General features: G+C 38.7%; 3 protein-coding genes across 4 annotated transcripts; 1 reads left to right on the top strand and 2 right to left on the bottom strand.

The window, feature by feature from the left end:
- Nucleotides 1-460: 460 nt before the first annotated feature.
- On the top strand, nt 461-5,409 carry LOC119995145 (glucan endo-1,3-beta-glucosidase 3-like). Of its 2 annotated transcripts, XM_038841545.1 has the most exons (4): nt 469-791; nt 3,083-4,336; nt 4,698-4,725; nt 4,920-5,362. In XM_038841545.1, exons 1-4 carry the CDS (start codon nt 731-733, stop codon nt 5,077-5,079), a joined length of 1,503 nt encoding a protein of 500 aa, XP_038697473.1. In that variant the 5' UTR covers nt 469-730; the 3' UTR covers nt 5,080-5,362. The 2 variants fall into 2 exon arrangements, with proteins under 2 accessions (XP_038697474.1, XP_038697473.1); XM_038841546.1 differs by lacking the exon at nt 4,698-4,725 and having other exon boundaries at nt 461-791; nt 4,920-5,409.
- Nucleotides 5,410-7,223: 1,814 nt separating this feature from the next.
- LOC119995346 (protein PLANT CADMIUM RESISTANCE 2-like) lies at nt 7,224-8,685 on the bottom strand. Its single transcript, XM_038841820.1, has 4 exons — nt 8,353-8,685; nt 8,182-8,253; nt 7,783-7,995; nt 7,224-7,467 (listed from the first exon to the last, which is right to left on the bottom strand). The coding sequence occupies exons 1-4, from the start codon at nt 8,555-8,557 to the stop codon at nt 7,379-7,381; spliced, it is 579 nt and encodes a 192-aa protein (XP_038697748.1). The 5' UTR covers nt 8,558-8,685; the 3' UTR covers nt 7,224-7,378.
- Nucleotides 8,686-10,804: 2,119 nt separating this feature from the next.
- Nucleotides 10,805-11,910, bottom strand: LOC119995348 (cell number regulator 10-like). The gene is made up of 3 exons (XM_038841822.1): nt 11,356-11,910; nt 11,161-11,232; nt 10,805-11,064 (listed from the first exon to the last, which is right to left on the bottom strand). Exons 1-3 carry the CDS (start codon nt 11,537-11,539, stop codon nt 10,967-10,969), a joined length of 354 nt encoding a protein of 117 aa, XP_038697750.1. The 5' UTR covers nt 11,540-11,910; the 3' UTR covers nt 10,805-10,966.
- Nucleotides 11,911-22,937: the final 11,027 nt, after the last annotated feature.

The raw sequence follows: 22,937 nt of genomic DNA on the forward strand, positions 1-22,937 counted from the left end.
AATATTATTTTTATTTTATTTTAAATATTTAACTTTGTTTTAGATATTATTTTTATTTTATTTTAATATTTATTTGATTTTTTAAAACTAAAATATATAATACCCTTATACATTATTTATCATAATAATTTAAATACAACCAAACACCAAGATTGCAGGCGCGATATTAATATGTGTATTCTCCAAAATAAACAAACAAACAATAAGTTAAAAAAACAGGTTACTAGAATATGAACGTTGAATCCAGCTCATCGCCACGTCAGCTGTGACAGCCTCCTCGTTGACAGTGAAGTCTTCCATGCATTAAAAGCCTGATGCACTTCCAAATAATTGTCGTCTGCGGCAGCACTCAATTGTTATTGTGTACAAGCATTACGACTACAGCCGTCCGATCTCTGACACAAAAGTCACGCATTGCTTCGATCAGTCAACGACCCAATTACTTTCGCCTCTCTCCATCTGTGTCTTTACAAGTTAATGACAACATTACATAGATAGAATCAGAAACCCTTCGGTTCTGTTCCACTAATTTCACACTTGTTTAAGTCATACGACCGCATAGACCTCCGAAAAGAAGGTCACTTTTCTCTTTCTCTGTTGATTCTCTTTCTTCCTTTCTCTTTTTTTTGGGTCGGTGTAGATTTCCCTTCTGGGTTTTCTTTGAGGAGTTCAGTGGGTTTTTGCGTTTATGGTGTTGTGAGATTGAGAGAGGTCTGTACTGAAGATTTTGATGGATGCATTGCTGCCTCTGCTACTTGTTTTGGCAGTGTCCGCTGTTTCTGCTGATGAAGGTCAGCTTCTCTTTTCTCTGTTGTTTCTATTTGTGGGTTTTTCCCTTACTAATCTATGCTCACTTTTTATGTTCAATCTTCTCTATATTTGAACTCTACTGGCTAGAATGGTCACATTCAGCTGTGGTGCAATATATATATGCTTCTTATTTGTGTGTAATTTTGAACTTTATTCTTCAAGTTCCAGTTGCTTCCTGTCTCTGCAATGATGTGTTCTTCTCTTTGGGTTTGTGCCTGTTGCCTACATCATTTTCTATTGAATACGACTTCTCTTTGAGTGATTTCAATGGAATAGTTGTCATTTTGTACTCCTATTGAAGATTCAATCTCTTCTATCTCTATGGCCTTTCAGGATTTTATGACTTAATTTTTGTTGTGAGATTTACTGGGAAACTGGGAAAAGGATTGCTTGGTTGGTAAAAATCTTGAAATACCCAATTGTTGTATTCAAGTGTTTTAAGCGAACTGGTACTTAGTGTTAGATTTCGTTGGTCAAGGATTGTTTTCAGCGTTAATGGCATAGGTATTTAATGTTAGATTTGGTAGGAGTGTATGACGCTTAATTATGCCAGTTAAAACAAGAAAGAGTGTGGTTTTGAGAATATAGCAACAATCTTGTTCATTTTCTCCTCTCCCAAAACTGCAGAAATGGTTGGGGGTGGGTGCGGGAAGACGAAAATTGTCTCTATGGTCATTTACCTTGTTTTTAGTGGAAGCCTAGGTTAAAAAAAGCCTCTTTGTTAAAAGCTTTGAACTCATCTCTTACCCCTTTTAGTGAAATGTTTAATATATTGCCTTCCAGCTCATGTGGTGGTTCTTTAGCGGCACTTGCTGCATTCCTGAAGAAAATGGTGTAGGGCCAAAGTGCCCTTAGATAGGCAATGGCAAACTATTAGATGAACTGAGGGGTATTAGGATCCAAGTTGCAAGGGCATCTGTGTAACTTCCAGAGTTAGCAGATCTTTTTCTTTGTATATGTTTTCTTATGGATATCTGAATGTGACATGAAACCTGACATACAAGCATGAAGTACCAGCAGACTCAATATCAGATGAATCTGACCGGGATAGTAGTTGGCGTATACCCTAATGATGATATGATAATATTTATTTCATCTGTTGTTAATTGCTGGTTTTACAGTGTCTTTTTGGTATGGAGCATACCAATCTGTGTCCTTAACTACTCTTCAGCCTGTGAGAACTGAGAATTATTTTAAACTTTGCTTCTAGAGTTTGCCTCTTTTTCTTGAAATAATTGGAACAGCCAATGGCACAGAAATCTTCCAATTTGGACATTTCATGTGCTAAAAGGTTGGTGGCTTTTCGACAAATAATGTAAGTTTTTGTATATGAACATGTCCCAGATTCTGAAATCCTAGTTTGTCCAAATGCTTCCCCCTTCGTTTGCAACTGGCCCCAGATGCTTATTTCTGGCTATCCTTCTTGTATCAATTAGTTTGTCTTTGGCAGAAGAGAATAAGGAGAGATCCACAACCAGCTAGTTAGATAGGTCACAGGTGAATTATTGTCCTCTAGATGAGTTTTGTAGAAGAAGACAAAAGATGATTCCTGAATTGAATTATTCTTCCTTGCCTTCTTTAGTAATATTCGTGACAGGAGTATAAGATATAAATATAATACCAAAGGCTTTTAACTTCCAAGTACTGAATATTTGTTCTTTGTGGTCATGAAGACCCACATTTAGCAAGGAGAGGTGTTTGGGTGCAGAGGCCCAATGGTGAGGTTGCTTTTCATGAATTTTCAAAGAAAGATAAAAAAAAAAAAGGAGTAAACAACTCTGGTGCACAAAGCTCCCACAATGGGCGGGGTCGGCTACGGAGAGCCGGTCATTGTAGCACGTGTGTGGCCCAGCCCATAAGGGCCATGCGGACTTGACGTCATCCCCACCTTCCTCCAGTATATCACTGGCAGTCCCTCGTGAGTGCGGCATGCACGTGTACGCATATCTTAATCGCACATAATCTCTGGAGAGACAGTTTCTAGGATTGAACCCGTGATCTCTAGTTGCACCACTGCAACTCTACCATTGGGGCACATGTTTGACTGGATGAATTTTCAGGCAAATGGATAAAAATATAAAAGAATTTTCTTGCATTGGTGACTATCATAAATAAGTTTTCTGTTTTTGTCTCGTTTTGTGCTAATGGTTGTCTGCCTCATCTAAACTAAATTTCTCTGCATCATTCATGATTGAGTTAAAGGCTCAGAATATGTGGTATTTTATGGTCAATTTGCTTTCCTAAGTTTCCATCACTGGGTTGTCTTTTGCAGATGCCTTCATTGGTGTGAACCTTGGTACAGACCTCTCTGACATGCCAAATCCAACTCAGGTTGTGGCTCTTCTAAAGGCTCAGAATATACGACATGTCAGGCTTTATGATGCAGATCGAGCAATGCTTCTCGCACTTGCTAACACAGGCATTCATGTGACCGTGTCTGTTCCCAATGACCAGCTTCTGGGCATTGGTCAATCCAATGCCACTGCAGCCAATTGGGTTGCTCGCAATGTAATAGCCTATGTCCCTGCCACCAACATTACAGCCATAGCCGTCGGATCTGAAGTCCTAACTGCCCTCTCAAATGCTGCTCCAGTCTTAGTTTCTGCCTTGAATTTCATCCACTCTGCCCTTGTTGCTTCTAATCTTGATGGCCAAATCAAAGTCTCCACCCCATACTCATCTTCCCTTATCCTGGATTCCTTTCCACCTTCCCAAGCTTTCTTTAATCGTTCATGGGATCCAGTCGTGGTTCCCTTACTCAAATTTTTGCAATCCACCGGATCACACCTTATGCTCAATGTTTACCCGTACTATGATTATGTGCAATCGAATGGTGTGATCCCATTGGACTATGCACTTTTCCGGCCCCTCCCTGCTAACAAGGAAGCCGTGGATGCCAACACACTCCTTCACTACACTAATGTCTTTGATGCTATTGTTGATGCAGCATATTTTGCAATGTCCTACCTGAACTTTACTAATGTTCCAATAGTAGTAACTGAATCTGGTTGGCCATCCAAGGGTGACTCTTCGGAGCCGGATGCAACACTTGACAATGCGAACACATACAACAGTAACTTGATCAGGCATGTGCTTAACAACACAGGGACACCCAAACGCCCTGGGATTGCGGTTAACACTTATATTTATGAGCTTTACAACGAGGATTTGAGACCTGGGTCGGTATCTGAAAAGAACTGGGGACTTTTCGATGCCAATGGGGTGCCTGTTTATATCTTGCATTTGACGGGTGGTGGGACCGTGTTGGCAAATGATACTACAAACCAGACATTTTGCATTGCAAGGCCAGATGCTGATAAAAAGATGTTACAGGCAGCGTTGGATTGGGCTTGTGGACCTGGGAAAGTTGATTGCTCAACCTTATTGCAGGGGCAGCCTTGTTATGATCCCGATACCGTGGTTGCACATTCAACATATGCTTTCAATGCATACTTCCAGAAGATGGCTAAGTCTCCAGGGACCTGTGATTTCAAAGGGGTTGCTACCATCACTACCACTGATCCAAGTATGTTATGAGAATGAGATTATTCACTCTTAATTTGCATATCGTAGGGCATATATAGATTAATTTGCCAGCATTATTTGACCTAGGAATCTGATACGAAAAGTGTGCGCCAATTGCCTTAACTATCTCAACCTTTAAGTTACACGACTTGCATTAGTTGAGACAGTTGAGGCCTTCTTAAAGATCATGGTTTATGATCACGCAGCTGTTTATGTATGCAGTGATCATTGAATTCCTCTACCTAAAAGCATGAACTTGACTTTTGAAAGCAAAGCTGCTATGTGCGCTTACCACTCTTTATTGGTGTGATGACCATGCTTGGCGCCAATAAACATTGCTGATGTTTGTTTCATTGTTGCAGGTCATGGTTCTTGTATTTTTCCGGGGAGGTATGATTTTGAATTTTTTAATATTAATATAAAATCTCCTATATTATTTGTGGCCAAATGGATCTTACCGTTGTCTCATCTCATCACAATTGTATTTCACATGTATATAGTTGATGACTCAGATTTAGGAATGTAAGATTCCCTTTTACGTACTGCTGAACCATATTTTCATCATTTCTTTATTGTCATTGTAGTGGTGGGAAAAATGGAACCTTCCTAAATGGCACATCACTGGCTCCGTCTTCAAATTCAACAACAGATGCTAGCAGCTGTGCGGTGTATTTCCGTGGTGTCGGTTCTTTTACAACCTCTGTGATCTCAGGCCTTTTACTTATGGTTGCAGTGTTCTTGTAAAACCTTCACACCTGCATTTTATTAAAGCACATTCTTATTGCATTTGAACTAGCATGGAGCATTAGGTGAAGGAGAACTTGCAAAATTCCCAATTTTGTCCCTCCAGGAATGGAGGGTAGTTAAGGGTTGGCAAGGCTCATTGAACACTAGGTGATTGGGCATGTACAAACCAACTGAAAATTATTTGGATTGTTGTAAAATACCTTACTGGGTTGAATTTGGTTGCATTCTTTGAGCTGGATTTAGTAACAAGGCCATGTATCTCTGTAATATTATTATGTTCAAGTGAGTGGTGACCATTCGGAATGAGAAAAAATCGTTCCTTATTTATGTTCGTGGGGCTGCGAAGTGAAATCATTCCAAGATATTCTACTGTGGTGTCACTGCATTTTGATTATGAAAATAAAGAGTGATTCCATTTCTTTAAGGTAGATGTTTGATATTTCAGGTAATACATCCTTAGATCACTAGCATCAGAAATAAACTGAGAAGAGCTTGAACTGCACACCATCTGGTTGGCATGGCGCTTTTAGTGTAGGGCCTGTTGCCTGTGAAACTACGTTTAGGAAGCTGCAGCCAACATTCTGAACACAGATCATCTTCACAAACAAAATCTAGTTCATCAGGTTGTACGCGGCTCCCACACTCTTCACACCTTCTGAATGCTTGCTAATCATGATATAAGATCGGCAGCTGCTGCTGCAACGGGTGCAGCCAAAGATAAGAGTGAAGCAATTCAAGGTGTTCCTTCTTCACATTGTAGATGCCATTAATGCTCAAACTCTCTAAATTATGTTTAGGTCCTATTAATCTCTTCACAGCCTTAACGACTCCGTCTGAGGTCAAGCCCGTGCACTAAAGAAGAACCAAGGTTCCACCATTAGCCTTGGAAGTGATTCTTAACGGAGATATCATCAGAGAGCAGCAGATTCAGGGGGCTCTCAATGATGATATTCCACCATGGCAACACATCTCTGTTAAGAACATCTCATAGTGACCTGCAAACTTCGCTCGTGGAAAGAATCTCAAACAAAGAAGGTAGGTAACTTGTTATAAAAAAAATTCAAAAAGTCAAGGTGGGCAATTAATTTATTTTGAATAGGTAATGGTAGTTTTTTATATTAATGTTAGTTTTGCCTACTCTGAATTTGTAATATTTTAGTTAAGAGTACATAATAAAAAAAGATGATGTTTTTGTCTTTGTTTATCTATTCCAACAAGAAATTAGAGATCAAAGGGGTGACGATTCTAAACCCTATACATATTGATTTATAGACTTATGAGTTTGACGTTAATTCTACTTGTCGTTGTTGCTATCGTAGAGAGAATATTTTGTGTCTTGAAGATTGTCAAGAATCATATTTAAAATCGAATGGACGATCAACGATTAAATGATAATTTAGTTATATACATTGAGAAATATTTTTTTGATACTATTCCAAATGATTTTATTATGAAATAATTTCAAAATATGAAAAATCGTTGATCACATTTGTAAATTAACTTTCAATTTACTTATAAGGTATTGATTTTTTACTCTTGGTTTCTATATTTTTGAAGGCAAAATGAATAAATAATCCAATTTTTTTTCCAAAGACACTATCTCCGAATCCCTGCATGCCTTTGCCCACCTTGAAAAAATCTTGCGTCCACACATGATTATATGACAAAGTATGAGCCTTTAGTTTATGTAAATTTGGGGTGAGTAGGGTAATACATCTATATACAATACTTACATATTAAAGAGTTTAGAGTTTATACGTCGCACCAGTCAATAAAATTTTTTATTAAAAATAAAAGATAAAAATTTATATGATCTGTATGTTAATTATATTTGACTTCAACACAAATGCTGAAATGCTTTAAAGCTTTAAGAAGGAAATATATGACAATTGAGCAAGGTAAATACTTTCAGGGGTATTAGTGCAATTTTCCTATTATGTAATACAATTTTCAAGTCCAAATAGCTTATTTAAATAGTTGCCACTTGTTTTTAATTAAGCCATCAATTCCTAATAACTTAATAGAGTTAAAGCCAACATTCTTCATGATCCATCATTAACAATAAAAAAACACACCTAACGCTCTCATTTTACCTTAAATTAGACAATTACGTATAAAACTTGTTATGTTAAACGCCCACCTTCAAAAGACCCCATAAATATTACTAACAATAAGCAACAATTAGTGATCACTCAATCTCCATTGCAATCATTTTAATGACATAATTACATAATGAATGATCATGAAATTGAAATTGAAAAGATTACATTCATTATTATTTGGTCAATCTGCCACTCTATCGATTCATGCCTTCTTCCACCATTGGTGCCGTAATCTCAGCCATCTCCAACTTCCTATTCTTCTTCTCCATATTCCCATGCCATCCTGCACAAAATACATACATATTTATCACCAATTAAGCCATTTAGGACCTTTATTTAACAAAATCGATCAAACTTAAATATATATAGGATTTCTCACATAAGAGTCTAATGTAAGGATATAAAATAAGGGTTACGTCTTAATAGTGTGGATGAATGAGATGACAAGAAGAATCCACTGCTTTGGGTCCCACATGTTTCAAATCAATGGTGTAAATATAGACCATTATTTTACATTCTTACATTAAACCTTTATGTGAGAAAACCTTTTATATATATATATATATATTGTCTAAATAGAAGAGAGCAATTAGTTTACCGATTGAAAGGTCATATCCTCGGGTTGTAAGCTCTCGGTACTCTTGACACAAGGCACAACACTCGCAACATAAATGGACCAGACAGTCCCTACAAGGGTCCTCCTTCAACGAATGTTGCTGCCTCATTTTGGCTCGATAGAAGCACGAATACCAACAACAGCAACATGTCACGCAACTTATTAGTGTATAAAGAGCTCCATTCACTCCACAAGCTGCCCAAATCATCATCACAACACACATCATAATAATGTTTCCACCATAATGTATATATAAGATATCTACAAACACAGAAATTAAACATGGAATATGATTTGTATCTGCATGAGTAAAAGCAAAATGAGATGGATTTTATACTGATTTGTTTGTGCCCACTCGGATAATCGGCACTTAGTACTTACATGATGATCCTTTATCTACAATTTCAGCAATCTGTCCAAACGTGACGCATGGGCACCAGAACGTCCGGCAACCTGCATCAACAAATTAGCAAAATTTTTACTCCACGCGCTTCAAAATCAAGAAGCGTGTAAAGGACGCGCCACCAAGAGAGAAGAGGAGGTTTGACTTACAGGTTCGGCGGTCAGACAAGCAGTCACAGAGACCTGAGGACCAAGGGACCCTTTGTTTGGACCGAACACCAGCGGTGACGACGATAGGTTGGGTACTATAATTGATCTCTTTATGATCTTCGAGATCTGTTGAGATCACCGATGGCGCCGTATGTGGTGGTAGGGAGGCGAAGAAGCTCTCGTAAGGGTGTTTATTCGCGTACATGATTGATTGATCGGGAAAATGGGGTTGGGCGAGAGAGAGGACTCTTTAGGAATGAAGAGAGAATTTCCATTAAGATATAGAGGAGAGTACGAAGAAGAAGACGAGAGTCGAGAGATAAGATAAGAGGAGTTGACTTTGAAGTCAAACCCATCGCCATTGTTGAGACTTGAGAGCTTATGCGCGTGCGCGTGTTAAAAGGGGAACCACAGAGCTAAGCTGAGCTGGCAGTATTTGACTGGTCAATAACGTGATATTTCTTCCTTTTTAAAGGTGAGATTTCAATAGATTAATATAGAGTGGACATGATCAAAAAAATTTGTGAGTGACAAAACTTATAGTTGAATACGGTTAATAGGAGAGAAAAAAATAAAATTAGGGTTTCATTACTAGGGTAATTTTGCAAAAAAAAAAAAAAAAAAGTTGAGGGGATGCAAATGGGCTAAAATCCACCACTGAATGCGATTTTCCTTTATTTTGATATGTTATTGTTGGAAGCATATATTTGTAATTTAGGTTATGTTTATTTTACGAAAAATCAAGTTTTTGAAAAATTTATATTTTTTGTAAGAAAATAGTTAGTTATTCTGTTATTCCACAGAGATCGTATGTGTGGCATATTCATTTAGGCATTTTCCCTAGCCTAGTGAGTTGGGCTTGACCCACTTATTGGGTTTGAGAGGAACGAACTCGTGAGGGTAATCCGATATATCCACAAGAACCGGCATCCCAAAGCGAATTATATAATAGGTTGTATGAGGGTGTGGATTTTTGACGTATTCAAAATATATTCTGTGTAAATATGTAAAGGAAAATTTCATGAAACAAAGACCAGAAATTTTTGAATATTCCTGAAGGTAGATTTTTCCATGAAATCTAGAATCTGGCTTTGCTCCAATTCTAGCCAAACTTACTTGTCAGATAGAAGAAAACAAAAGAGTTAGATTGATTGTGAAAGCAGGCCAATAGCAATACATGAAAAGGGGTGATGTCCAATTATTGACATGATTATTATTAGATTAGTCAATAGTGGACAAGTAGTGATATAATGATTTCATTAGCAAGAGGACGAAGTCCATGACGCACATAGATGTCGGATGGAATGTGGTGGCAAAGATTGGTTTGAATCAGGTGTCGAGAGGTTTGTTGATGGTAGGGACGATGATGATGGAATATCAGCTGTTGACTGGGCGAAACTCGATCGACAGAAGGAGTCTCCTGATGCATAAAGTTCGAAAGGACGAATGGAGCTGGCGGCATCATGATATCGGACTTGGGGATTTTCTCGAAGGTGGTGAGCTGAACGATTAGCTGATCATATTTTGTATGCCACTTGAGGTTTTCTGCTCGAATATTAGCATTCTCCTCTGCTAGAGCCATGGACTAGTTCATACTCTCTTCCAACTTAGCGGCGATCATGGCGAGTTGAGCAGCGAAGTCCTGCAGTACTATATCTACCTGAGTGTGTCACACGATGTAGTGTGAACGTAGCCACTAATAAATTTTTGAGGCCCCAAGGTGGGACCCAAATTGTAGACTCGAAGATCTACAATCAATATTTATCGAGCAAGGCCTTCGACAATCCTGTAAAAATCACATTGAAGATGGACCATGGAGCTTGACACCGGTGTGGTGCTGGTTGAGAAAGCTTTGACGATCAAGTTAGTTGATGGTCGTTGGAATTTGTAGTGTGAGAAGTGAAATGATTTGAGAGAGAGAGGGACAACAAGATATCTTCAAAAAGTTACATGTTTAATGTGGTAGGACCTCATGTATTTATAGGGCTCCTGGTCTTGTGATGGGCATATGAACTCTTGAGCTGGCAAGTGTTTGGCCCGGATTGGTTCGTAGACCTGTGAGGGAGCTTCCTGGCAGCTTAAGCTTTGAGCCTTTGTTGAATAGATAGTGTAAGTTGTGGGTCTGTTGGGCTCGACCATGGCTTTTGTGGGTCTATGGACTTTGTTTAAGACTCTTGTAGGTATTGTTGAATAGAATGCTCAAGTTGTGAGCCTGTTGGGCTCGACTAAGACTCTTGTGGGTCTGTTGGGCTCAACCATGGCTTTTGTGGGTCTATGGACTTTGCTTAAGACTCGTGGGTATTGTTGAATAGACTGCTCAAGTCGTGAGCCTGTTGGGCTCGATCGTGGCTCTCATGGGCCATGTTTATGGAGACTTTGTGTAGAGATGGTTTTTGTCCCATAGTTACCGATATATAAATATATATATTTAAAAATGGAAATTTAAAAAAACTCAATAAGTTACAAATGATCATTTGATATTATAATTAATAAATCACACATTAACTACACAACAAATACACTATAGAGGATTAACTAATCAAGACCACCTCTATTGTTTTTGTTTTAAGAAAGAATATAATATTGATACATCAATTACTTACTTCCCTACAATTCAATCTAAGTGTGTGTAGTGTATTATATATATATATGTAGCACAACAACCAGTGAACCAAGTAATTAGGCCATATATACCTCCACTTGTAAGACAAGCTGTAATTCGTTCGTACACCAAAATAATTAATTAATTAGTAATCCTCCTTTAAAACCAGATAATTAAAGTTTTATCATTGCATGATTTAATCTTACATGTTGATCCTTGATCTACAATCTCAGCAATTCGACCAAAGGTGATGCAGGGGCAGCAACATGTTAAGCAACCTGAAAAGTCAGAATCCAAGTATATATGTTATTAGATCCGCTAAGTAATATATGTATAAAAAAATCGCTCTTCTACAAAATTGAGCTTTAGGGTATGACAATATATAACTTGAATGGACTCACAATTTGGAATATCGGAAGAGCAATCACATAAACCAGAAGACCAAGCCCCATGAAGTCCAGGCTGATGATGATGACCTGGAATCTGGCCGTTGTTAGTGTAATTTGGGCTTCCCACTGGAACTCCGGTCACGATTGGGGAGCCGGAATACTTTTCATCATAAGCATTTGTGTTCATTGAGGCCATGCCTGTATATATATTGATAAAAAAGGAGCACTTCTGTACTTGTTGAAGGGGAGGGGATCAAATTAATATGGTGTAAGAGGTAGCGAATAATACTACAAAGCAAGTGATGGATGGATGGTCTTTGAAGGATATATATGAGTTGTGGTAATGGTTTCGTAAACATTATATATATATATAATGGTTTGGTAAACAAAGATCAAAGTGTTTAGATTTTTCAACTGTTGGTTGTAAAAGTCAAATTCGTAATCGTAAGTATGGACCTAGCTATGATACATGTTACGTGAACTAACCTAGTAATACCAGTCTCTGTTACGCGTAAAGAACCAGTAATTGACACACCTTTCAAGTTTGAAAAGTTCCAGGAAATATATTAATTTGGTGGAAGAATTCGTGCATGTGTGAGTAATAATCTGGCCATGCCTCGTAAAGTTCGATATAATCCCATGCTTTTCTTTTGGTAAATCAGAGCTGAAGGCTTCAAGAAACTTAAAGAAAAGTCAAGTAATGCTAACTACTAAACAAGAAAAGTCAACAAACAATCGGGAAATGACATATTAGTGTTCACTTTATTAAAGTTAGACACTTGGGTAAAAGGAAAAAATATTTTGTCACATAAGTACAAGTTTTTCACATAAATACCTATTTTACATAATTAATAATTATATAATCCCAAAATGACCTCCTCCCAAATAAGTTTAGGTAAGATCTAAGTTTTGCTGATCAGATCGTCGACTTCTTCATCTTCTCCCACCAGACCTCTCTCCCACTTCGGTACCAACTCCTTCCCCATTCTTATCGTTTCGAATCTGAACTGATGAATACGTTGGAATAACCTCGGGGCTTAGTTAATTATTGGTGGCTTCACCACAAGCAAACCACAAACATGTACGAGCTTAGGTAATTATTGGTGGCGTTGATCATAAGGTGTATTGTGCATTGAATAGTCTTTGTAGTCTGATATACGGGCTTGTGCATGAGGAATTAATGGGACTGAGGGGGAACCGGTACACCAGGTACCGGTTAATAGTCCTGTGTAGCATATGGATCGTTGGATTTTAAAAAGTAAATCCAACGGTTCACATCAAATATCCCTATTTTTTTTATCCATAATTACTAAATCTAACTTTTCATCTCCCTTCTTCCGACCTTTCCCCTTTTCTTCTCCTCTCTCAGGCCACGCCTTCATCTTCACCGACGAAACAATATTCGGTAGTAATAGTAGTAATTGATGGAGCCTCAAAGCCAGGACATAATGACCCTCTCAGACATATTGTCGAACAAGTAGAGCGCATCTCCAATTCAACACATCAGTAGTGACAACATTGATTTTGAAAATTCCTTACAAAAAGAATAAGGAAAATCCATGACAAAAAAAGAAAGATTTGGTAGTAATAGCACTCAATAGCTCTAACAGAACATCGAACTCAATACCAATACAAAATATCAAGGTTACTTGGGCTATTTCGAGACAGTAGATGAAGAGTTGATTCTTCTAGATATATAATGGTGATGTCGCCGCCTGATATGCCTTCATCAGAGACGAGGCTGATCATCCTCCAGTTGTTTCGTCGGCGAAGATGAATGCATAGCCGGAGAAAGAGGAGAAGAATCGAGAAAGATGGGAAGAAGGGACATGAAAAAAGTCAAGTTTAATAATTAGATATAAAAAAAAAAGCCATTTGATGTGAACCGTTGGATATACTTTTTAAAATCCAACAGTTCACATGCTGCACAGGATTATTAACCGGCACCTGGTGTACCGGCTCCCCCTCAATCCGAATTAATGATGTATTTAGTATTCTGGAGTATGAGGTTTATGGTGGAGGAGTAATGGCAATAATAATTATGTCTATCATAAAGTTTGGCACTTTGTTAGTTTGCTTTGGTATTAATGACAATGATGGTATGCTTTGGATTGTTATTGATGTTGATGGGGAGTATTGATGATGTGAATTTCTGTGTGTTTGCTATGCACCGAAGGCATTGAATTGGCTCCATAATGACAACTCAGTGTGGGGTGCTTAGGAGTTAGTCCGAAACTGTCGTATTAACTTGGATTTGTGCTATATCTTTAGTGGTGGTTTTTATTGACTGTTTGTAGTGCTCCAACGGGCTATGAGATGTGTGGGAAGTTTCATGGTGTTGGCTTCAGAGGCTAGCTTTTAATGTGGGTTCTGAGGATGTTGTTTTCATTTAACTTCTTGTTCAGTATTGGGATTTATTAGTTTTTCTTTTGTTGTCCTAGGAATCAAAAGGCATCAGCCCAAAAACAAAAGCATTATAAAACCAGACCTGCAAAAATTAAGAAAAATCATCCAAATGTCTGACAAGGTATTGTTACCTAATGTTACTGACATTTAAACAGTAACATTAAAATAGTAATATTAGACTAATATCTATCTACATTATAATGTTATTGTTTTTAAAAAAAAGTAACATTAGACTAATATTTACCTACATTATAATGTTATTTTTTGAAAAAAGTATTAGCATTATACACACATGTAATGACACAATTACCTATGTTACGGTTTTGTAAAAGCAACATTAGACTAATATTTATGTACATTGTTTTGAAAAAGTAACACTAGACTAATATTTACCTACATTATAATGTTATTGTTTTGGAAAAAAAAAATAGCATTATACCCACATATAATGCCACAGTTATAATGTTACTGTTTTATAATAGTAACATTAGACTAACGTTTTCATGAAACGTCTTAAACCGCCATGACTTGGATTACTGGCCGAAAGAATCGCATTCGATGCATGTTGCTTGTTTGCTTCTCTTTACTCTTCTTATTCTTCAACATTGGCTTGGACTAGTAAAATGAGAGAGAAATAAAAATAGAACAATGCCAAATTCAACTTGTCATATGACATTATACAAAACAAAGGCAAACAATAGATTTTGGTCCAACTCAGAAAAATTGGCTCAAGTTGATTACTCCTTTCTCCCGTGCTTGTTCTCTCTGCCGTGTGTCTCTCTCCCACAAGCCTCCATTAGCTGTTGCGCGTAAGTCCCTGTTTTGTTTCCTTTTGGAGGTGTCCATCGAACAAAGACAAAAGGTGAGTTCTTAGGCTTCTTTTTTCTTCCATTTTTTTTTTACTTTTTTTGCTTTTTCTAATTGTTGCTTCTGCCTCTTTCCTACAAGTCTACAAAATAGTGAGTTTACGGGCAACAACTGGGTCAACCAATGATCTGATTCTTCCGTCACAGATTCCGATGAAGTTTCCATGCTTGATCAACGCACTGCCAAATCAATGATTTATGGTGGACTGTAGTTCAAATCGATCACAATCCTTCCACTGATGATCTCCAATAACAAGTTTTCGAAACTGAAAACGTCGCTTTTAGTACTGAGATCCCCTGGCGCAAGATGTGTTGGAGAGAAGAGATGAGAGGAGAGAGGATAAGTTTAATGAGAGGGTAAAAGGGTAAATGACTATTCCATGGGTACTTAAGTGTCCATCAGTTTTTTTGATTGACTTAGATGTCTAAAAGTTCCCATGTGAGTACCGGCCTGAAATTTACCCACAAACAATTAGGTAAAATCGAAAATAGAATGTCCAAACAAACAGCCTAGGGGCCAGGCCCAACTTAATTAAGGTAGTGAACAATCATAAGCACACTGTGTACACAGGAAACAAAATAAAGTTCAATTCAAGCTGCCTGCACATAGGAGCAAGGATATTTTGGAGTATATTCATTAAGATGTTTGGGGTCCAGCATAGGTACCGACGAAAGGTGGAGCTAGATACTTTGTGACGTTTATTGATGATTTCTCCCGAAAAGTCTGGGTATTTTTCATGAAGGAAAAATCAGAGGTATTATGGAGGTTCAAGGAGTGGAAAGTCAAGGTTGAAAAACGGATAGGGAAGTAGGTGAAGTGCTTGAGGTCTGATAATGGTGGCGAGTACACATCAGGTGAGTTTGATGATTTCTGTGGGAAGGAAGGAATTGAAAGGAATTTTTCAGTTCCTAAAAAGTCTCAGAAGAATGAGGTTGCAGAAAGAATGAACCGAACACTTATGGAGAGGGCTAGATTGATGAGGATACAAGCTGATTTACCCAAGCAATTTTGGGCAGAAGCAGTCAATACAGACTGCTACATCGTCAACATGTCACCATCAACTGGGCTAGAGGGGAAGACTGTGGAGGAAGTTTGGACAAGTAATGATGTTGATTATTTGGGCATTAGAGTTTTCGGTTGTCCAGTTTATGAAGACATTCCTAGTGATAAGAGATCGAAGTTGGATCCAAAGTCTAGAAAATGCATCTTTGTCGGATATTAAAAGGGGGTAAAAGGATATAGACTATGGGATCCAAAGGCACAAAAGATGATAGTTAGCAGGGATGTAGTCTTTGATGAAAAGGCTATGTTAAAGAACAAGGAATCACATCAGGAGGATGCATCTGACAGTTCGAAGGTTGAAATTGAGCTAGACAGTCCCCCCCAAATAGCTCAATCTTCAACGAGACCAGAAAATAGTGATGATGATTCAGAGTCAAATAGAGTTCATCAGTAGCAGCAGCAGCCGCCTGGACACAACATTGCCATAGATAGACCCAGGCGCACAGTCAAACGTCCTGTAAGGTATGATGAATCAACTTCTTTCTATTTAGTCACTAGTGGTGGAGAGCCTTACTCTTTCAAGGAAGTCATTTTGAGTTCAGAAAAAGAAAAGTGGATGGAGGCCAAGGTGGAAGAGGTGGACTCTCTACATAAAAATCAAACTTGTGAGTTAGTGAAACCTTCAAAGGGAAAGAAGCCGATTGGGTGTAAATGGGTCTACAAAAAGAAAGAAGGGGCAACAGAAAATGATGGTTGCAAATTTAAAGCCAGATTAGTAGCAAAAGGGTACTCACAGAAGGAAGGAATTGACTACAATGAAGTATTCTCTCCAGTAGTCAGACATACTTCTATCAGGGTGTTGTTGAGCTTGACTGCTTAACTAGATTGGGAGCTTGAACAGTTGGATGTTAAAACTGCATTTCTGCATGGAGAATTGGATGAAGAAATATTCATGGCACAGCCAGAGGGGTTTAGAGAGGTTGGAAAAGAACATCATGTTTGCAAACTCAAGAAATCTCTCTAGGGTTGAAACAGTCTCCAAGGCAGTGGTACAAGCGTTTCAATTCGTACATGATGGATATTGGCTTCACTCGGTGTGAGTTCGATTGCTGCGTGTATTTCAAGATACTTGAAAATGACTCTTATATCTTTCTATTGATTTATGTTGATGATATGTTGATTGCTACAAAAGATATGAAAGATGTATATGATATGAAGGATCTAGAAGCTACAAAGAAGATCCTTGGAGTGGAAATGAGTTACAGCTATTTCGTGAAGAACTCCTTGCCAACCGTGCAAATGAGTTACAGCTATTGGAACGACATCGTTCCTGGCCCAAACCGCCTCTGGGATGGAGAGATTGGGTCAATCGACTTCGAACTACCTTCGGTGTCCAATGGATGATGTAAGGACTCGATCGATTTATTGACATGACTTTTGAGCCAATTCCCTTCGACCCAGCTTTGATTTCAGAGGCTTGCTGTTTTTGTTCCCATTTGACAAATTCTTTTGCTTTCCTCGATGGCCATATGACCATCACATTGAGAGATATGTATGCCCTAGCAGGGCTTCCCATTATAGGTCCAGATGCTCCCAGCCTCTTTACTTCTGTCAGAATCGTCGAGGTAGGAGTAATGGAGGAAAAGAAAGCCTTGTCCTACCAGGGTTTGAGCTCCACAAAGCACTTTGGGGAATCTACCTTTAAATAGCATGCTCTGTTTTTATGGTGTCTACTCTGCACGTATGTTTTCTGTACCTTTGCTAATCAACCAACCAAAGATTATCTTCCCCTTGCATGCGCCCTAGCTGAAGGTCAGAATGTAGCTTTAGGGAGTATTTGGCTATGCCGTATTTATCACTGTATTTCTTTGCTTACCTTTGAGAAACCCTACTACCATCGTTTTTCTGGTAGCCTTTGGATTCTTTAGCCTCGATTGTTTACTTATTTCCCCGCTTTACGTGCTTCTGGCTATCGACTACCTGCCAAATTCACTTCTTATGGGCAATCTGTTTTAGCTTGCACCAGTGATAGGTCTTTTGTAGAAATCTTCAATTTCTTCTTGTCCTTGCCTTCAAATCGACCTGATTCTAAATATTTATTGTTTATTGATACTTTGCCTGGTGGTCCTTTGATGCCATTGTTATCTTCCAAAGTTACCATATCTATGGTAATGGACCATATCCTTCATGATTTTTGGGCCATTCTTGTTACACCCAGATATCTTCATGAAGGTGCCAACATTGACAACCCCATAACCCTACTTGTGACTTGAGGCCTACAATCATTAACTTTGTGCTATGCAGTTGTGTTATACCCAAAATGTATCTCTTAACCGCCTTTCTCCTTACAATCCTCCTGGAGAAGAGAGGACCATCATTCAATCCAGAGAAAGGATTGAGAATTAGGTGGCTGCAAATAATAATGCTTTGAGAAGATTTGTGTTTCAGCTGCTACCACCTTTCTGTCCTGATTGTACTTCTGACTATCTATCTTGAAGGGAAAGGTATTACACAGGTTTGCTTCCACTTGATTCGCTTCCTCCTCTCAATACTGAATCTGAGGCAGACATTGTAGATGTTGCACCTGGTATGTTTTCTTTACCTCTTTTTCTATTTGCTTGTCCGTCTATGAGATTCTGATCTGGTAACATACTGTGCAACCATTCCTGCTATTCCAATTTCCTCTAGAAAATTGAACATTAAAAGTGAGCCAATCTCTCCTAATAAGAAGCCAAAAATCAATAGGAAGGTGGTGGCTGTGAGAAGATCTCAACGATCTTCTACTAGACTTAAAAAGACCACCCAATCCAGTTCAGAGCCTATTACAATTTCAAGAGATGTTGATAGTGAAGCTTCTAAAGATGAGAGTGAGAAGATTTCTACCAGCTACTGGCTCAATTATTTCTCTCTCTTCTTAGGTTGATATCTTTCACTTTCTTTATTGCGCTACCACAAATAATTCTTTGATACTTATAACAGTATTTTATGTATGCAGGCAGCAACATCATTTAAAGTGCTTACCTCCATCATTCCAACCAGCGTGATAAATCCATTGGCAGGTCTGGATTTCTCCTTCCTAACTCCGCCTCCTCTTGCTAGCAAAGTGCCAACTGAGGAAGAACTGTAGCATGCCACCAATAGGTTGGTCCAGTTCTTTGAGAAAAATCTTCCAGATGTTCAAGAAGCAGATGGTAAGCAAGCATTAAAGCATGTGAAGACTATGTTGGCAGATCCTCAGATAGCTCCTGAGAGTAAAAGTAGGCTCATACGTCTGGAGCATGATCTGCATCATCTACCAACTGCCTTTCATCAAGACTATTCTCTAGAGCAAGCTTTATCTAGCAAGTTGGAAGGTTTATCTAACGACCGAGCTGCTTATGAAATTTTACATGCCAATTCTGAAAGCCTGGCTGTTGAAGACCTTGGGATTCAAAAGGATATTATTGCTGCTCAAGAAGAAATTGAGGCTTTAGAACTCAAGATCCAAGGTTTGAAAGATAAGATTTTGTAGCAATACAATGCAAGAAACCATGTGCATGAAAAATTTCAAGATGCTCAGTAAAGCCTCAATACTCTGGGTTCTTCCATCAAGTCAAGACTACCGGATGCTCAAGCTTGGTCTTCAGATTTGCAGCTAACTCAAGTACGCCTTCAAGCACATCAGAATACCTGGTCGGCTCTAAAGCATATGTTGACTTGATTTTTGGATTTTGGCCATTTTGGCCTTAGTTAGAAATAATTTTACTGCCATCTGTATTGGCTTCTTTTATTCAACTAGTACTTGACTTTGGCCATTATTTGGCCTTAATTTCGGATATTTTCTTTTATAATTGCTAACCATTTATTTGTAATTTCTTTTATGTGGCCTATGGCCATATAATATTTTTATTCATAATATGTGGCCGCTAAGGCTAGCTTATAGTTGCGGCTAAAAAACCTGCTTTTACATTCTTTATATCATTACAGATGTAGATTCCCAAATGCTTGGGAAATATGGCTTTAAGTATTTGCCATTGATAAATCTCTTATGTGGCTGACCATCTAGGTTTGTCAGCCAATATGCGTTGCCTTTGAGAATTCTGTGGACCTTGAAGGGTCCTTCCCAGTTTGGAGACCATTTGCCTAGCTCTCTGTCCTTGATTCCTGGTGGTAGGATCACCTTCCACAACATTTGGCCTTCATGGAACACTTTCTTCTTCACTTTCTTGTTGTAGGCCTTTGCTATCTTCTTCTTTTGGACTATCATCCTGTTCAAAACTTCCATCCTGCTTTCATCCAACTGTTCTAGCGCCATGTTTATAGCTTTTGAATATTCTTCAGCAGCTTCATGATCCTCAGAGATGGGACCACCAGCTCCATAGGTAGTACTGCATCATGCCCACAAGTGAGAGCAAAAGGGCTAGTTGCAGTGTTTGTTCTCTTGGGTATGTGGTGGGCCTATAATGTCTCTGGTAGTATCTTGTGCCCTGCTCTGGGGTTATTCTCGATGGTTTTCTGCAAGATAGAGATGATCACCTTATTTGAAGCCTCTGCCTGCCCATTGGCCTGAGCATAGTATGGAGTAGATGTGAGCAATTTGACTCCATAATCTTATAGAAATGCTTTGACCTCCCCTCCAGTGAACATTATCCCCTGGTAAGTTGTGATGGTTTTCGGAATGCCAAATCTGAAAATAAGGTGTTCTTTGATGAAATCTACCACCTCTGCTTGTTCGACCTTTTTTAGGGGTATTGCCTCTACCCATTTTGTAAAATAGTCAGTAGCCACCAGGATAAAATGATGACCCTTAGATGAGACAAGAAAGATTTTTCTAGTGATATCAAATGCCCACCCTCTGAATGGCCGTGGTTTAATGATAGGCTACATGTCCGCCGCTGGTGCTTTTTTATTGTTGCCAAATTTCTGACATTGTTGACAGCCTTTTGCATATTTAATGCAATCTTTCAGGATGGTCTGCCAATAATAGTCATGTCTCCTGATCAACCATCTCATTTTTGGACCGGTTTGATGTGTGACACAGATACCTTAATGTACCTGTTCCATTATTTTCATACTTTCAATAAAACTAGGGCAGCGAAGTAACAAACCGTTAGCTCTTTTTCTGAAGAGTTCACCATCGATCATTACGTAGCTCTGTGCCAACACTTTCACCTTTCTGGACGCTGGATCATTGGGATATGTCAGATGGTTAATGATATCTCTCCTTTAATCTTCCATCTGATCGTCAAGAGTTAGGCATTCAACTGTCATGCCTCTTTCTCTGATAGATGGATGAGATAATCTTTCCACCGTGATGATTTGTTGTATCAAACTTTCTGGAAGTATTAAACCAGAAGCTAGTTGGGCCAATCCGTTGGCCTCATGATTTTGTTCTCGTGGAATGTACTTCAACTCCTCCTCCTGGAAGTCATCAAGCAGTTGCAAGGCTATACTGTAGTATGGAGCCAATGTAAAACTAGCACATTTGTATTCTCCAGCCAGTTGTTTTAGCTCCAATTGAGAATCTCCAACCACCAGAATATTTTTGGCTTTTAGTTCAAGCAAGATCTCCAAGCCAATGATCAGTGCTTCATATTCTGACTGGTTGTTAGTATAATCAAAATCCAAATTAAAAGCTAAGGTGGTTTTTGTACCTCTTGGGGATTGAATGACTACCCCAGCTCCAGCAGCCATCTCAGTGCTAGACCCGTCGAACTTTAACACCCATTCACCTTCATCTTCAAAGATTGGTGTAGTGTGCGCATCTATCATGCCTTATAAGGTCTCAGGAATTTCCAGACATGGGTGGTCAGCAAGGAAATCAGCAAGTGCTTGCCCTTTAACTGCCTGTTGTGATCTCCATTTGAGGTTGAATTCTGTCAAGGCTAATGACCATCGACCTATCCTTCCTGTCAGCAATGGCTTGGTCAGCATGTACTTGATCAAATCCATTTTTGATGTCACATACACCTTAGTTTGAAGTAAGTAGTGCCTCAACTTGGTACATGCAAAATATAATGCAAGGCAGAGTTTTTCCACCACGGAATATCGCCTTTCAGTATCTGTCAGCAATCTGCTCAGGTAGTAGACTGCCCTTTCTCTTCCAACATCATCACCCTGAGCCAATAAACACCCAATGGAATCATCAGTAGCTGATACATACAACTTCAATGGTTTGTGCCTGTTGGGTGGCATGAGAACTGGAGGTTTGATTAGGTAGGCTTTGATGGTTTGAAAGGCCTCTTCTTGTTGTGGCTCCCATTTGAATGCATCCTCTTTCTTTAACTTCAATAACTCTGAGAATACCTTGGTCTTACCTGCAAGATTAGAAATAAATCTTCTAAGGTAATTTACCTGACCAAGAAAGCTTTGGAGCTATTGTTTGTTCTTCGGTGGTTGACTTGGCATATGGCTTTATCTTTGTTTTGGTCAACCTTTAACTCCAAATGCACATTTCAAAGGATTGAGCTTTAGTTAGTACTGCCTCATCTTTTCAAATGCAAGTTTGAGATTGGCCATATCGTCATTGGCCTTGACTGACTTGACAATGATATCATCAATATAAACTTCTAGTTTCCTGCCTATCATATCATGAAAAATAGCATTCATTGCTCGTTGGTAAGTGGCTCCGGCATTTTTTTAAGCCAAATGGCATAATTACCCATTCATAGGTACCCAATGCTCTTGGACATCTAAATGTAATTTTTGAAACATCTTCTTCTGCAATAAATATCTGGTTGTATCCAGAATAACCATCCATCATAGATAGTAGCTCGTGTTGAGACACACTATCTATCAACATATCAGTAATTGACATAACATACACATCTTGAGGTGTAGCAGTGTTTAAATCATGAAAATCAACACAGATATGAATTTTGCCATTTTTCTTAACTACCGGTACAATATTGGATAGCCATTCAGCATACCTGGTTGGCCGTATGAAGCCGACCTTAACCAACTTTTGTATTTCTTATTTGACACGCAACTCCACTTCTGAAGACATTCTTCTAGATGGTTGCTGGTATGCTTTGTATCCTGGCTTGATAGGCAGTCTGTGTTCTACCACCTTTCTATTTAATCCTGACATTTCCTGGTAATCCCAAGCAAAACAATCGTGAAACTCATGAAGTAAAGCTATTAGTTTTACCTTGATAGATGGATCCAAGGTAGAACTTATGTAAGTAACTCTGGACTCTTTCCCCCCCCCCCCAAGTTCACTTCTTCCAAAGGATCTTGGGTTTCGACCTTCAAATTATCTAATTTGGCCGATGCTACCTTTAAATTATTCCAGTTCAACTCTTCTTCTTTATTAGTGGCTAAACAACCATCATCTTCTA

This window comes from Tripterygium wilfordii, chromosome 3, assembly GCF_013401445.1.
Source record: "Tripterygium wilfordii isolate XIE 37 chromosome 3, ASM1340144v1, whole genome shotgun sequence".
Classification (NCBI taxonomy): domain Eukaryota; kingdom Viridiplantae; phylum Streptophyta; class Magnoliopsida; order Celastrales; family Celastraceae; genus Tripterygium; species Tripterygium wilfordii.

Bases quoted from the DNA above. Each gene is read 5' to 3' on its own strand.
- LOC119995145 (XM_038841545.1), top strand. From the start codon at position 731: ATGGATGCATTGCTGCCTCTGCTACTTGTTTTGGCAGTGTCCGCTGTT. The intron at 4,337-4,697 runs GTATGTTATGAG...TCATTGTTGCAG, and splicing joins CATCACTACCACTGATCCAA to GTCATGGTTCTTGTATTTTT. The intron at 4,726-4,919 runs GTATGATTTTGA...TTGTCATTGTAG, and splicing joins TCTTGTATTTTTCCGGGGAG to TGGTGGGAAAAATGGAACCT.
- LOC119995346 (XM_038841820.1), bottom strand. From the start codon at position 8,557: ATGTACGCGAATAAACACCCTTACGAGAGCTTCTTCGCCTCCCTACCA. The intron at 7,996-8,181 runs GTAAGTACTAAG...TGATTTGGGCAG, and splicing joins TGTAGATAAAGGATCATCAT to CTTGTGGAGTGAATGGAGCT. The intron at 7,468-7,782 runs GTAAACTAATTG...TATTTTGTGCAG, and splicing joins AGGATATGACCTTTCAATCG to GATGGCATGGGAATATGGAG.
- LOC119995348 (XM_038841822.1), bottom strand. From the start codon at position 11,539: ATGGCCTCAATGAACACAAATGCTTATGATGAAAAGTATTCCGGCTCC. The intron at 11,233-11,355 runs GTGAGTCCATTC...CTGACTTTTCAG, and splicing joins CTCTTCCGATATTCCAAATT to GTTGCTTAACATGTTGCTGC. The intron at 11,065-11,160 runs GTAAGATTAAAT...AACGAATTACAG, and splicing joins TGTAGATCAAGGATCAACAT to CTTGTCTTACAAGTGGAGGT.